The 15,344-nt window shown below is 35.8% G+C and overlaps 1 protein-coding gene across 2 annotated transcripts in view; it reads right to left on the reverse strand.

The window, feature by feature from the left end:
• The window catches only part of LOC145671367 (sialin-like), a 91,077-nt gene that overhangs the window by 60,372 nt on the left and 15,361 nt on the right, over positions 1-15,344 (reverse strand). For both annotated transcript variants that reach the window (XM_081740431.1, XM_081740432.1), the window contains exons 3-4: positions 12,455-12,688; positions 6,517-6,601 (exon numbers count right to left, since the gene is read on the reverse strand). In XM_081740431.1, the coding sequence (XP_081596557.1) occupies positions 6,517-6,601; positions 12,455-12,688 (319 nt within the window). The remainder of the gene's footprint in view (positions 1-6,516; positions 6,602-12,454; positions 12,689-15,344) is intronic.

The raw sequence follows: 15,344 nt of genomic DNA on the forward strand, positions 1-15,344 counted from the left end.
CAAAAACATAGAGAGTACTTCCACTCAGCCAAATGTTAGTGAAGAAGACCTTCGTACTGCAAGAAAAGTTATTACTGTGTACAAGGATGAACTTCAAAAGGCTGCGGTTGACTTCAACGCAGTTCTTGAAGTTTTGAAACTTCCAGCAGAAAAGCCGATGGACGAAGCACTACAAACTGATGTTAAAAGTGCCAACTTACCATTAGATGACGAAGTTGCAGTTGGTGAAATCCCTGTAGTTGATGACAACAATGAACACTTGTCTCAAGCTACTCTCACTGTTGAAAAGGATTTACTAAATGATCTTCTCCAGTCATTGGCTGTTGAAGCCAATCCAAGTGCAACAACTGAAAACAGAGTGAATATAACATCTATTCTACCTACGAAACCTGAGAAATTCGACACCATTGCAGCACAAGAGAAAGAGGAAATCAGTATTGTGCCAAACAAAGAATCAGTTATGTCTGCTCCAACGACAGAATCAGAGAGGCCTTTAATAAGAAAGGAAGGAAGGAAGCGTCTATTCCAGAATTTGTGCCATCAAATGAGAAGGAAACACATCAACTACACTGAATGAAACTGAACCTATGAAAGATATTCAGCAAGATACTTATTCTCTCAAAGAACCTCCTACTGAAGCTCTGGTTTCTATACCAGAAGCACAGCAAGAAACAAGGGACGTTGAAAGCGATGGTGTTGCTGGACCAAGTGAATCAAGTCAGAAGAATATCGCAACAACCCCTAAAACTATCACACCAATATGTATAACGCCAACTTTTAAAAAGCATCTGTTCTGGCCTAAGAGTCCAGTCAAAAAGCCTAAGAAGAAGGTAGAAAAGATACCGTTTGCGATTGGCTCAGAAGAATATCGCCGCGCACTGACTGCAAAACAAGAAGAACAGAAGAAACTAGAGGAGGAAAAGAAACGCAAAAGGGATGAAAGAACAGCAAAAAAGAGCAACAAACTGGAAAATCCAAAGAAACGATCGAAGACGACGACCACTGCTGTTGTAGAAGAACATCACAATGAAAAAGATGTAATTGATTACGGCGATGGAGCCATATGCGCAGGATGTGGAGTGATAATAAACAATTTTGCTTTGGAAAGTGAAGATAAACCAGTGGGTTGCGATCATTGTGATAAATGGTTCCATCTTCGGTGTAACGAATTATCTGGGTATACATGGGAAGAACTTGCAGATAAGCTGTTCCTGTGCGCAGATTGTACCATATAAATGATTTGAAAAACAATTAGGAACTTACTGTTACTACGTGAAAAGATAACTCAATGTGCTCATGTAACTCAAAAGAGAAACCTAACACGGGAGAGACACCTTATCATATGTGAGACGATAACTCGACGTGCTGCAGTAACAAAGAAGAGAAATCGTATCATATATGAGAAGATAACTCGATGTGCTGAAGTAACACAGGAGAGAAACCTTATCATATATGAGAAGATAACTCGAAGTGCTCAAATAACAGAGGAGAGAAACCTTATCATTATGAGAAGATAACTCGATGTGCTCAAGTGACACGGAGAGAAACATATTTCATACAGGAGAAAAGTGAACACTTAGGATTTTCTAAATTATTAGAGACTCGTACTTTGTTTAGGATTTGTAAAACCGTAATATAAGTGATAAGATAACGTGTGCATATAACGGAGGAGAGAAGTCTTGTTTCACGTGAAAGATCTATTTAATATTCAAATCCATTATTCCAAATAAAATAGCTATGTACCAAATCCTAATAGCGTGATTCTTTCATTTATAATCACTAAGGAGAAAACCTTATTGAAAATTAAATAAAATCTTTATAATCGTTTTGTGAAGTTCAAATCTCGCGAATAATACAATTTCGAAATATCACCTAAGGCAATCAATTACTTCTACGTGATAGAAACGATAGAAATTGCGCGCGGTCGACTAATAGCATGAATGCGGTCGACTACTGAGCGATGATGGTCGACAAGTGGGAATTTTGATGAGTTTTCGTAAAATCTATTTTTATATCATTGCAAAATTTTAAAAGTGAGCAGTTAACACAGGCATGGTACAAAAGAACCCAAATAAAGCAAATAATTCACTTTTGTCAAATACTATGAAATCATCACGCTTTATAAGTGCTTAGAAGTAAGATTTTTTTTCAGCGGTCGACTATTGGCGAACTCACCCTAGTTTAGATTCATTAACTTGTAACGGACCAAATTTTAGATTTGTTCCGTTACAGAAAAATAAACTCTGAGATCTCTTTAAGCAGCTCCATCCCGGAGAAATAAGAAAAATGTTCAATTTAATATATTATGTCAGAGATTATTTATGCTAAGAAATATCATAAGATAACCTTTTGTTTAATGTAAAATTTTAAATATTCGTACCATACTATATTTTATCTATACGATTTATTAATTATTATAATTGAACGTATATAATCCACTGAATGTTTACAAAACACGTCTTATTAAAATGATATCGTTAATTAGAATGATTTCATATGCACAATATGTTAAATATGTATTGATTTCGACAGATTGTAAATCGGAAATCTAATTCACGTTAAGAAGAAGAAAAAGAAAGATATAGAGATTGTCTTGATATATTATAAAAATGTTACGAATTAAATGATACTGCTTTCAGAGATTTCGTAATCTTATAGGAGATATAGATGTGTTGTAAGTTAATTAAAGATCATTAAAACACTTCCCATAACGATTTTGGAGTTGTTGCGAAGAATTTAATGTATAATTTTGCAATGTGTACGATAGAAAATATGTACGACTAAACTAGTTCAGGGTCCCCTCAAATGATTCGATCTCACCTTACAAGATGCTATAATCCTTCTTTATCATTGCGATACTAAATAATTTATTGAGCCAATGATATTTAATCTGCCTGAAAATTACTGATGATGATGATATGATTGATAGTTATTCTATTATAATCTGTTTATTGACAAAGTATGAGTAAATGTGCCTGATAAATTCGCATCTGTACATAACCAGGTAAATGGATAGTTAATATAGTCATGGTGATACTATGGAGGGAAACCACCTTATGAATGGGTAGTTCGAGCGAAGTAAATGCCGAACCCTCTTATATGTAATTGTAAGTGCGTTGAATCCTTCATGAGTAATCACGCTTGTGGCGCCAGTGATAAATGTTACCTGTGTTGCTAATGTGAAATCCTCGATGCTTTAACGATTTATGGTATTTCTCATACGCTCTAGTCTCCATTGTCTGTATAGCTGTCGTCCTCAGTTTAAGGTGAGATTATTTGTTCCTTGAAGTTTGAAATTACGTCAGTCACAACGTATGAAACCAGTGATTACCGTTAACATTAAGGAAACCATATTAAGGGAATCTGGAAAAGCGATATCCTGAACATTAAAAATTTAGAGTCTACACTCCATCATCATTTGAAGACGTAATGCGTGATGTTGTGACAAACTAGTCTTTTAGATGAACCGACCGGTTGATGACGTCAGAGCACGTCATTGCACTCGGTGCAGCGACATTGAGAAACATCAGAACCAAGGAGAAGTGGAAGAGAGACGGGAGATAGGTGAAGAGAACTGATACCAGTGTACAAGTAATCATGGAATCATGAATGGTGTATCTACATAACCAACTCAGAAAAGCAGTAGTAATGACCAAGAAGGAGACGGGGAGAAAGTGTAGAGAAGGTAGTCTCTCCCGCCCAGAGCAACGCGGCGGTCTTATGGTTGATGGTTAAGAATCTCCTGCGTAGAGCAGCGCGGAGATTGAAAAGGAACCTCTTGCCCGTAGCAGCGCAGAGATGGTTAGTATCTCCTACCCAGTACAGTGTGAAGATTGGAAAGGAACGTTTTCTCCGTAGCTGCGCAGAGGTGGAATGGTATCTCTGCCCAGTGCAGCGAGACGAATAGGAACCTCTTAACCGTAGCAACGTCGAGATTGATAGGAAATATCTCCCGCCCAGACCACCTTGGAGAGAATGGTAGGAAGTAATTGCTGGAACTGGCGTCTTCAGCCTCTTGACGTGCTCCAAGAGGACAACGTTTTTATAGGACGTGAAAACTAGCTACTTCCACGGGATCCCCCAGCCCAAGTACAATACAAAATATTGTGCTACTTAATTTCTCCTCTACATCTTGCAATTTTTTACTAGTCCTGATCCTGGCTCCACAACCTAGAATTTAATCTTTAAACTTAAACGTTAAATATGTTCATTTGCTCAGTTACTCATCTAATTAAGGTAATTTAGCTTAACTTTATTCTTCTGTGAGAACAAACATATGAAAGTCTTTGCAACCATTATTTTTTCAGTGAATGTTCCGCCACAGTTCTTGTTTTACATATTACACCACAATAATTTACTAGAATCATTTGCCTTTAACGGAAGTCGGAGCTCTTAATTCACTTCACAACTAATTGTTCCACAATTAATCTAAGGTTTGCTGTTGACGAAGATTTTGCAATGCATATATGTACTACAACCACTGGTGCCCATCCCCCCTCATGTCCATGACGCACCCCCCCTCAATTGTCTATCCGTAGGTGTTCTTCCATGAAAAAAAAATCTTTTCGATTAATTTTTATACACCCTCAAACATATTTATATAGATTTTTTAACCCCCCCCAAATATTTCAATGACGCAATTTGCGTCATAACCCCCTTGTGGGTACCCCTGCTACAACTACATAATAGAATAACAATAACCTTCCGCCGTTACTGCAATCGACAAAAGATAAACGCTTTGTTCCTGCTCCTGCTTTTATGATTTGGCTTGCAGTAAGCACTTCACACTTCGTCTCCTACCTCCCAGATCGCTATTACAATTGTGGCGTGAAGTATTATCAACATATTCCTTCTTTTCGGAAGACTTGCTTCAATATGTATTATGTCATTTCATACCGAGATTCGAGAAGACTGATAAACTTTAACTCCTTTAAAATATGTTTACAAATGTGCGTCAAATAGTTAAAATGGAAAAATTCTTGGAATAATCTCTTTTATGTTGCATTTTATTGTTAGTGTTTACACATAGAATTAATCGAGAATTTTTGCAAGCCTTCCGTGAAAATTTTAGGGAGGGCAGTAAAAATTTAGGGGGGACCTTGCCCCACCCGCGGATACGGGTCTGGCAGTAGCTAATTGTATCATTGGCTAATTCTATTGGACTCACTCTGAATGATTCGTTCCGTTCTTGCTTTTAGTAGTTCGTGCTATCCAAGTCTTTTGAGTGGCGGCACCACAGTCTCTACAGTTTCAGCGCGAAGGGAAGCTAAAACATCTTATAAAAATTATTACTCTATGAGGAGTTATTCATTAAACAAATGTTGTTTTAGTATTGCAGTCGCAGCACTTTGGCCAAGTGACCACTGCATTAATATTGTCCCAAAGTTGGAAAATTGTACTAAATTAGGCCCGTATCCAGGGGGGTCTAGGGGGCCGGGCCCCCCTAATTTTTTACTGGCCCTTCCTAAAAGTTTCACGGTAGGCTTAAAAGTGAACTATAATATGGTGATGAACTATAATAGGGTTGGATCGCCCCTCTCAAAACTTCGACCGGGCCCCCCTATACTTTTGGGCTGGCTACGGGCCTGCACTAAATATATTTAGTCACGGAACAAGTTGCAACTAAAATGGTGCGGACAAAGCCCGAATTCGCCTGCACTAAATGATATATTGATACAAAGTAAATACGTAAGTTGAACACATTGATGGTAGATATGTCAACACATTATAAAATTGAGTACAAAAGAAAATGAATCTAAAATATCATTTGTACTAAATAAAATAATTGCACGAAATGGGAGTTCGAAACAATCCATCGAATTCTGGCTCCATCTTGTATCGAACTTCAACCACGGAGTCAATAATGGACAATATCTTTGACATACTTTTTTCCCCTTGTTTTATGGCATATGATGCTTAGTAAAACGTTCCGAATCACACAATGTTTGCTTTTCAGAAATCTTAACTGAATTGGCCTATCACTGGAAGCTAAGGAGCTTTAATCTTGGATTTTCTAAGACAAAGAATACGTAAGACAAGACCATATTAGTACGTTCAGTTCTAGTATTTTATTTTATTTTATTTTATTTATTTATTTATTTATTTTTGTAATTTTACTCAGAATTACATTTTCATAAATAAAAAAAAAAATGTCAAAGAAGGGAAGCGATCCCTCAGACAAAACGTAAAACATAAGGCTAGTTTTCATGGATGACTTTGCTGTTGTTTGAAAATAGCCAACGCAGTTGATTCTATTCATTACAATGGAAGCAAGGTCCCATCATAGTAAATATTTTTTTTTTTTCAACGCTGTTAAGTAGCGCTTGTAATCAGAAAACTCCGCTGTTAGAACACGGCGGATAAGGAAGCAGTTAAAATATCGATGAAAACTCACCTTTAGAGCAGCTGAAAGTACAAACAACATAAAAGCAAGCAATAATTTACGAAGACTGAAATTACTTTCTATTCTTTCTAGCTTATACACAATTAAAGAAAAACATATAAAGATAACTATACCGAAGTAAGTGGCGCTGAATTTGCTCCTTTCTAATGGTGGTATCCATCGTGCGATTAATGGTTGTAAAGCTGGCCAGGTTGTACCCTGCGAATAACAAACAACCATGTTTATGTTAGGAAGAAATTCTTCAGTAAGAAATCAATTCTGGTGTATAGTACAGGCTTTTGTACGTTTTAAAATAATTTACAGTATCCTATATATATATATATATATATATTGTGAAATAATCATTCTGTTAATATGTTGTTTATGGAATTACGTTCTTAGAAATGTGTAAGAAGGCATCATGGAAGGTAAATCAGGAAGGGTAAGGACATTATAAAGTCTAGTTTAGGCAGTAGAGATTATATACATATATATGGGATATGAAAATACACCTTTAAAGTCACTCTTACCCATTAAGAATTTAACGAATAGGCTCCAGTAACGAACTTGGCCGAGGTAATTGCTCGAGCAGTCTATTGAAAAAAAAATTCAAAAATTCTCTTACATTCATGGGATATGCGCACATCCATATCATCTTAGGCTTCCTCAAACGCATCTCCGTTTAGATACATGACAACCGTAGAAAGTGTCTTCAACTGAATCAAAACTTACAAATAATATATTTTCATAATTCCTAACCTTCATATTATATACAACAAGCAATGATTACATTTTATATCATTGCAAAGTCACTTAACAAGCCAATATCATAATATTTCAATACAATATTTAACTTATACAAACATCATCAGTAACCTCCAAGTGTCCACAATGAATAATGACTCTTAACTGCGGTATTGATACTCGGGGATGCAAACCTTAAAATATATTCATAGAATATAACACTACATAATTGATTCCATATGAGATCCAGTGCTAGCTTGTATCATTTTGACGAATGCACAATTTGACAGTTGAAAAAGCATAAAATAAACAAAAACAATATGCCGCAAGAAGATAAAATTCATTAGATAGAATTTGTAAACTGTTAAATTTATCAAGTACTACAAAAACATCAATGCTAAACTTATTTTATTTTTACTACTGAGGAAAATCCATCCTTGAAAACTTTACAATATGATTTCAGGAATTAACACAACATTTTTAAAACTATAATCAGACAAAAATCAATTAGCAGGGCTTCCAACTCCCACTTCTGGGAAATACAATTGGCAAGCTTTAATTATTTGTTACCTCCTTAATTTCTTAATTCCTTAATTTCACAGTCGAATTCCTTTCCCCATTAGATATTATATATTTATTTATTGTTGTTTAATGGGGATGTCAGTAACGAATTAAATACTATAGTTTATTATCGGTACATTTCGGTCATTTAGAGAGATCATAATTTCTACAGCTAAAAGCCGTATACCTAATAATAATAATAATAATAATAATAATAATAATAATAATAATAATAATAATAATAATAATAATAATAATAATAATAGTAATAATAATAGATTCTATCTTTCTGCACATGCATCAAGTTGCTCATGCTTCTATGAAAAATCTACTTTATTATTTCTGAAAGATCTTCCGTTCTTTTCTCAATTGATTTGAAAACACTGATCAACAGATTTTTTATTACAACATGTATAGATAGTTCCCATAATATACTTTAGCACAATGATTAATTTAAACTTAAAAACAGCAGCAGATCTTGAGGGAAATCATATAATAATAATAATAATAATAATAATAATAATAATAATAATAATAATAATAATAATAATAATAATAATAATAATAATAATTGTTGCTACAAGCTAAGGGAGCTAAACTTAAAAAAGATGCCTTATATATATACAGCTTGTAGCCATAAAATATTTTAGCTATGTGACTTCCCTCATGAGCCGCCACTGCTGATTAGTTTTAATTAATCATTCTGTTAAAGTAAATTATAAAGGTCATACATGTAGTAAAATTAATCAGGACAAAATGTCTTTTTTAAAAAATCGGGGCAACATTCTGTTTCCTAAAAACACGACAATCCCGATTAATCGGAACGTATTGTCACCCTACGGCCATTTCCACTCTAAAAATCTATAGTTTTATAAACTTAAAAATAGGAATCTAATTTTTCTTTTCTTCTTTCAGGTATTCTCAGAATAATTAAATATTTGCTTTCTTCGAGTGGTATGCACAACTGAATTGCTTACAACTCCGACTATTCAAAATGACCGAGGAAGGAAATCAGTCAGATTTTTACTCTTCAATAAATCAATTATACATACACACGAAGAAAGCGATTCCAGTATGACACGAAATTGTGTATGAGTTCATGCGCAAACGAAGTGTTTTTGTGTACAATTAAACCCACTAGAGGGAATAACCCTCGATCGAAACCGTTCCGGAGATATAGAGGAATAAAGGGAATTTTGCTGCTTCGGATATTTTGTGAATTTTCGGCTATGTTGCAAGTGAATATGTTTAAACATTGCATTGAAACGTTAAGAAAGATGCACCAGGGTGGAATAGAAGTGGTGTTGAATGTTGAGGTGAGTGGCGTAGCTTTTACCCGGGACCGGGAAAAGAAGGTGCTTAAGGAATAACAAACGCCATTGACACACAGAACAAAATTGTATGATATTACATGCTAATATATCATTTCGTTAGTTCGTAGAAAATGAGAAAAGCTGATATAAAAATGTATTGATTACCTTACCAAAGGAATAGAGACGTTATTGTGTGAACAAAAATAGCTACAATGTTATACTCTGTGCAAAAGTGCTATAGAAAAACAAATTAAATAATATGAATCATAAACACATATTGTTGCAAACGTAAGTCGACAGTGTGTAGTTGTGTGACATACATTAAAACACAATGTGTGGATCAATAAGCAAAAATAGTATCTTCAACTTAAAAAACGAAAACCGGTACGTCTTATATACTGTATCACATTATCACATACAGTTTTGATCGGTTAATAATTGTAGTAATTATCATCATCATAGGTATTCTGCCTTTATTGGCAGGTCACTTGCCGCAGCTAAGAAGCTTCCATGCTCCATGGTCCTCCGCTAACTTCGTCTTCGCGTATGATCTTTCTGTTTTCATCTCATCCATTAATTGTAGCCTCCTTGCCCCCTCCCTCTCTTTCCCGCCACCATACCCTCTAGGTAGGACGTCCCTCATGATACAATCTCTTCTTAGGCAATGTCCCAACCAGTTTCTCTTCCTCTTCCTAATAATATCTAAAAGTGTTCTTTTCTCACCCACCATTTCTAACACTTTCTCATTCGTTTTCCACTCGACCCAACTAATTCTTTCCATTTTCTCCACACCCACATTTCGAAGGCTTCCACTCGATTTTCATCACCTTTACGTAATGTCCACGTTTCCACCCCATACAGTACAACACTCCACACGAAGCATTTTATGAGTCTTTTTCTCAACTCTTTATTCAAGGTCCCACAAAACAGACTTTTCTTCCTCCTAAAGGCTTCTTTCGCCATTCCTATCCTTGCTTTTATTTCACGTTCGCACTTCATGTTATTACTAAGAATACTACCCAAATATCGAAAACTATTCACTTCTATTTTCTCCCCTCCTACTTTTATATTTGACACAGACCCCTTCGTTCCAATCACCATGGCTTTTGTCTTTCTAACATTTATTTTCATCCCATATTCTTCAAAGCCCTTTCTCATTTTTTCTAACATTTTATTGATTTTCTTTTCAGATTCTGCAACAAGCGCCATATCGTCTGCAAATCTTATGCATCTAATCATTCTACCTCCTACCGAAATGCCATCATCATCATGTAAACTCTTTTTCACTATCTCTTCTAGATAGACATTAACAAGTGTTGGCGAGAGGCAGCATCATTGTCGAACTCCCCTTCCAATTGCACTCTCTTCCGTCAGTTCTTCCCCTATCCTAACACTTATTTGTTGGTTCATGTATAAGTTTCTTATTAGTCTTCTATCTTTCCATTCCAACCCTATCTTCGTTAGAACTCCCAACAGCAATTCCCAATTCACGCGGTCAAAAGCCTTTTCTAGATCAATAAATATAACATACACCTCTTTCCCTTTTTCTATAAATCTTTCACCGATCGCCCTTAATAATCCAATTGCATCTCTTGTGCCCTTGCCTCTTCTGAACCCGAACTGCTCCTCCTCAACTTCTTTATTTGTTTTTTCATATAACCTTCTGTTCAGTATTCGGAGCAGAATTTTAGCTGCATGAGATATGAGACTAATAGTTCTATAATCCTCACATCTCTTTCGGTTCGATTTCTTAGCCATCGGTATCATGATCGTTTTCAGAAAGTCTTTTGGCCATTCTCCTGTTTCATATATTTCATTACATAGTCGGAACAATTCTTTCTTTCAATTGTCTCCTATATTTTTAATGAATTCGATTGGTATGTTATCTATTCCGGTTGCCTTTCCATTCCTAATCTCAGATATAGCCTTTTCAAACTCATCCCTAAGAATACTAAATCCTTTATCATCCTCGCCTACTTCATTTTCTACTTCAATATTTAGGCTACACGGTCTATCCCTACTCTCATATAAGTCTTCAACGTATTCTTTCCACCTTCCTATGACTTCATTTCTCCCGCTGACTACCTTCCCATTCTTATTTTCTACTACCATCATAATACCCCCTTGTTTCCTCCGAAATTCCATAGATTTCACCTCCTTGTACATTTTCTCATATTTCCCAACTCTTTCTGATTCTTCTATGTCCTCGCATTTTCTTTTGTAAAGCTCTTCCCTCGCTCTGTCTGTTTCTCTTCGTAATTCATTATTTAACTTTCTGTACATCTTTCTGCCCTCTTTTGTATCACCCTGTTTCCACATCTTCCTCTCCCTCATTTTCTGCAACATCTGCTCTGTAACCCATGGTTTCTTAGCAGTTTTGTGTTCGCGGTAACCTACTGCTTCTTCTGCAACCTACTGTAAGCAACGTTTAATATGTTCCCACCGTGCGTTACTACCTGCACCTATTGTTTCCGCGTTTGAACATTTTTCTTCGATTTTTTTAACTTCGAAAAAGTAGTAATTATAAATGTTTGGAAAGTTCGGGCGGACCCATTTTTTACATTTTCATCCTAGTTGACGAATGATATTTTTATTCTATTCAGCGTACCAAGTAACCTGAACGTAGATAATTGACACGCCTATTTCAGGCAACAATGGAACTCCGGTATTTTCGCCTTTCCAGTCCAAAACATTCCTTCACCTAGAATTTTTTATGGACTCTTCGGTTTTGTAACCCTCATGTATAAGGCGACGTATTAGTACAGTTTCCTGAATTAAGGAATTATTCATTTTTAAAAAAAAAAAAAAAACTCTCACTTGTACTAACGCTACATATTCAAAAATTCGCAAAATATCAGAGCACCAGCCTTCCCCTTATTCCTCTATATCTCCGGAACGGTTGAGATTGAGGGTTTTTCCTTTAATGGGCTTAATTGTACACAAAAACACTTCGTTTGTGCATAAAGTCGTCCACAATTTCGTGTCACACTTGAATCGGTTTCCTCGTCAGATGTTGTAAGCATACCTAACTAAATAACTCTATGGCCTATGGAACCCGCAGGTTCAATTACGCGTTCATAAAAGCTTTCCATTGACTTTTCTACCTTTAGCCAACCGGATCCAGTTTCTATTTTGTATTTTTATTTCTGTGAGGTCCATCTTAATATTGTCCTTTCATCTGGCCTACATCTTCCCAGTAGTCGTTTTCCGATTGGACTTCCCGTTAAAACTTTGAAAGTGTTCCTACTTTCTTCCATTCTGGCTACATGACCTGCCCATCTAAGCCTCCTAGATTTGATGACCCTAACAAAGTTTGGTAAACGGTATAAATTATGGAGTTCCACGTTATGAAGTTTCCACTATTTCCGTTCTTCGTGAATATGGTTTTGATCTGTTATAAGCGTATTATTTTAGAAATCCAAATGAGAAAGTTGTTGGTATTTTGTAGTCTTACCTCACAAGCACCTTGTATCAGACGTACAGCAATCAGAGCAACGTAGTGGAGGCGAGCTGCAATGGGAATGACAAATGCCAATAAAGCTGTAGCCAACATGGAGTATCCAAAAACCCTTTTGGCTCCAAGGACTTCTGCAAGACGACCACCAATGATCTGAGTGGCTGAGTAGCCCCAAAAGAATGCTCCCAAGATGTGGCCTTTCGTGTATTCATCCCACTCGAATTCACCATCCTGCAAATAACATACATACTACATAAATTCCTTAGAGCTAACTCATTCTTTCCCCACACTCTTATATATGGTTGTGAAATCTCAGATTCGAGTAAGATTTCAATTCGGCCTCCAAGTCTACAGCGAACATGATTTTATATATTGAACACAGGGCTGGCTCTACCATGTGCATTACACGTGCATTTGCACCGGGGGGGGGGGGAGGGGGAACAAGTTTCGAGACGCGGCAAAATCTGTCATAACTATACTATTTAAAATAAATATTTCTTGTTGGAAACAGACTTCATGATGATGGTAGTTAAATTTACTAAGCTGACCTTTTATTTGAATACTATATTCATAAATCATGTTCAGGTCGCATTAGTTTAAAAACAATGGACAGTGCTTAAACAAATGATCAAACAAATCTCAGAATAAATAGTTTGGTTTTTGTCAAATATAAGAATTCAATTCTCGAACAATAACGAACACCTGTTTCATTTAGTTAGTTATCACAGTTTTGATATGAAGACTAGTCTTGTCTTTGTCACAAACCAGTTCCTTATCATTGAAGGTGGAAACAAGTTTTTTTATTTTTAAAAAAAAAAAAATAACGGGTGTAGAAGGAAAATCAAGTGATAAGATAAAAAAAAAACTAGTTGCACTGGAATTGAAAACTGATATATTGATATTGAAGCTCAATATTGAATTCTATAAAATGGATTACCACCTTTCCTCTGCAAGTGTGTTTGCCTTACCTTTCAATAACATAATAGATTATTATTAGCTAAAGAAAAAACACACGAGATTGTAGTGTTTAGGCCTTTCTGAGTGCTAGTGCACTTTCCCTCTCCTTCGTTGTTTATGAGAAGGTAGCATACTTAAAATCGTGGCTTTTAAGATTTGTTCTTTCTGGAGAAAGGGGTTGGCAAGGAGAGATAAGGGTCGGTCCTGATTGAACAAGCAAGTGAATGATGTCATCGAATGAAAGAGAAAGAGACAATAGTATTACTGAAGTTTATTTCCTTGGATGTTCTCAAAGAAATCGAATTTTGAATTCAAATCTGTTTTCAGAAGTTCACAACCTCATATTTCCAATCGAATTATTTTATAGATTTGTGTCATAGAATGCATTATATCGTTCCGTTAGATTAATGTGTCCCTTATGGTTTTCGTCCCTTCGTTTTATTTAATACGTACTCGACTGATTTCTTTCAGTCCAGAATAAAATAAAACAATACTTTTATTATACAGGGAGGTCCAAAAGTAGGTATACAGACTAGCATCGATGAAGTATGACATTTTAATTTATTAAGATAAGGAATTTATTTGCTTTGGTTTGTTCCGCGCTTAAGGTATAAGTGAAAATAAATTAAGAATAGATAAGGAAGAAACTAAGTCAATACCTATATGGATAACGATAAGTAAATGATATCAAATGTCATGGCCGATCAGTACGGGACTGTATTCCTACTTTTGGGCCACTCTGTACTTCTTTAAAAGTTTTGTAACGTGACTGTTGGGCTATCCTGAATACTATAGTTAACCAATATTGCTATTAATCTTTCTTGTGAGTTCACAGGGTCAACTGTAGAAAGAAAACAGTCTTTTCTATTTATGAAAATTATCGACAAAGTTTTACCCTTTTTAAAGAACTGATACATTTCCTCACCTCGACAGTTGCATTGCACCGTTCCTGCAACTCCAGTCTTTTCCTTAGACACCCTGCAAAATGCTTCATTCACACTATAAACTTTCAAAGACTTCATTGGCTTAACGTTGGTAACTATGCATTAGTACCCCTTGAATGTAAAAGGAGTAAATTCTATTTTTCTCAAGTATTTCAACCAAAAGTAATGAGTAAAGATTCATTTTCAGACAATATAAGACATGGCAACACTGGGGGTTAGTGTTGCTAACATTATCGTTCTTATAATAACATGTATTACGCACGGAATCCGAATTAATGTTTGATCATGAGCGCTGCTTTCACATCGACCAATCAGCCTTCAGCGACATTGCCAACGCTCGTGATATAGGAATTCGATTCGGCTGATATACTGTATAGTTTCAGTAAGACGAGAAAAGTTGTCAACATGCTTCAACATTCGCTCATTGAAACAAATTTCTCACCTGAGATTTCGCAATAGCGCGTCGATTGCTCATTGGTTCACGCCAAAAGTCAGCTCGGCTGTCATGCAGTGTAGTGTGAAAATTTCTTGTCAGCGAGTTGGCGAGAAAACTGACATTTTAAATCTACAATGTTTTCATCACGCTGACGTGATCTTGTCTACTACTCATTTATTTTGATTTGTACTTTTGTAGGTGTTTTACTTTGAGTTGAGTTTTGGGATGGCAAAAAAAAAAAAAAAGTATATTTCCGGTAATCCAGGAACGGTCGGTTACAAACACAGATTTAAAGGTCTGGATGAAGAAATTAATGACAATAGTGCGGTAGCTGGGCGTAAATGTAAATTGAAAAATGTATTTTCTAGCCTTATTTCCATAACGTAATATACATAATACAATGATAAGTGCAGATAAACTGTTCATTATCGAATAGATAGACGATTGGTTTCTAATAGGCATTAAGTTTCAAAAGGTTGTATTTTTTCTCTTAGGAACCGCTTGCAGAATCAGGTAAGACCTCAAGGGTGGAAAGGGTGAGGCTGGTAAA

The sequence above is a fragment of the Thermobia domestica genome, chromosome 15 (genome assembly GCF_964235325.1).
Source record: "Thermobia domestica chromosome 15, izTheDome1.hap1.1, whole genome shotgun sequence".
NCBI classification, from domain to species: domain Eukaryota; kingdom Metazoa; phylum Arthropoda; class Insecta; order Zygentoma; family Lepismatidae; genus Thermobia; species Thermobia domestica.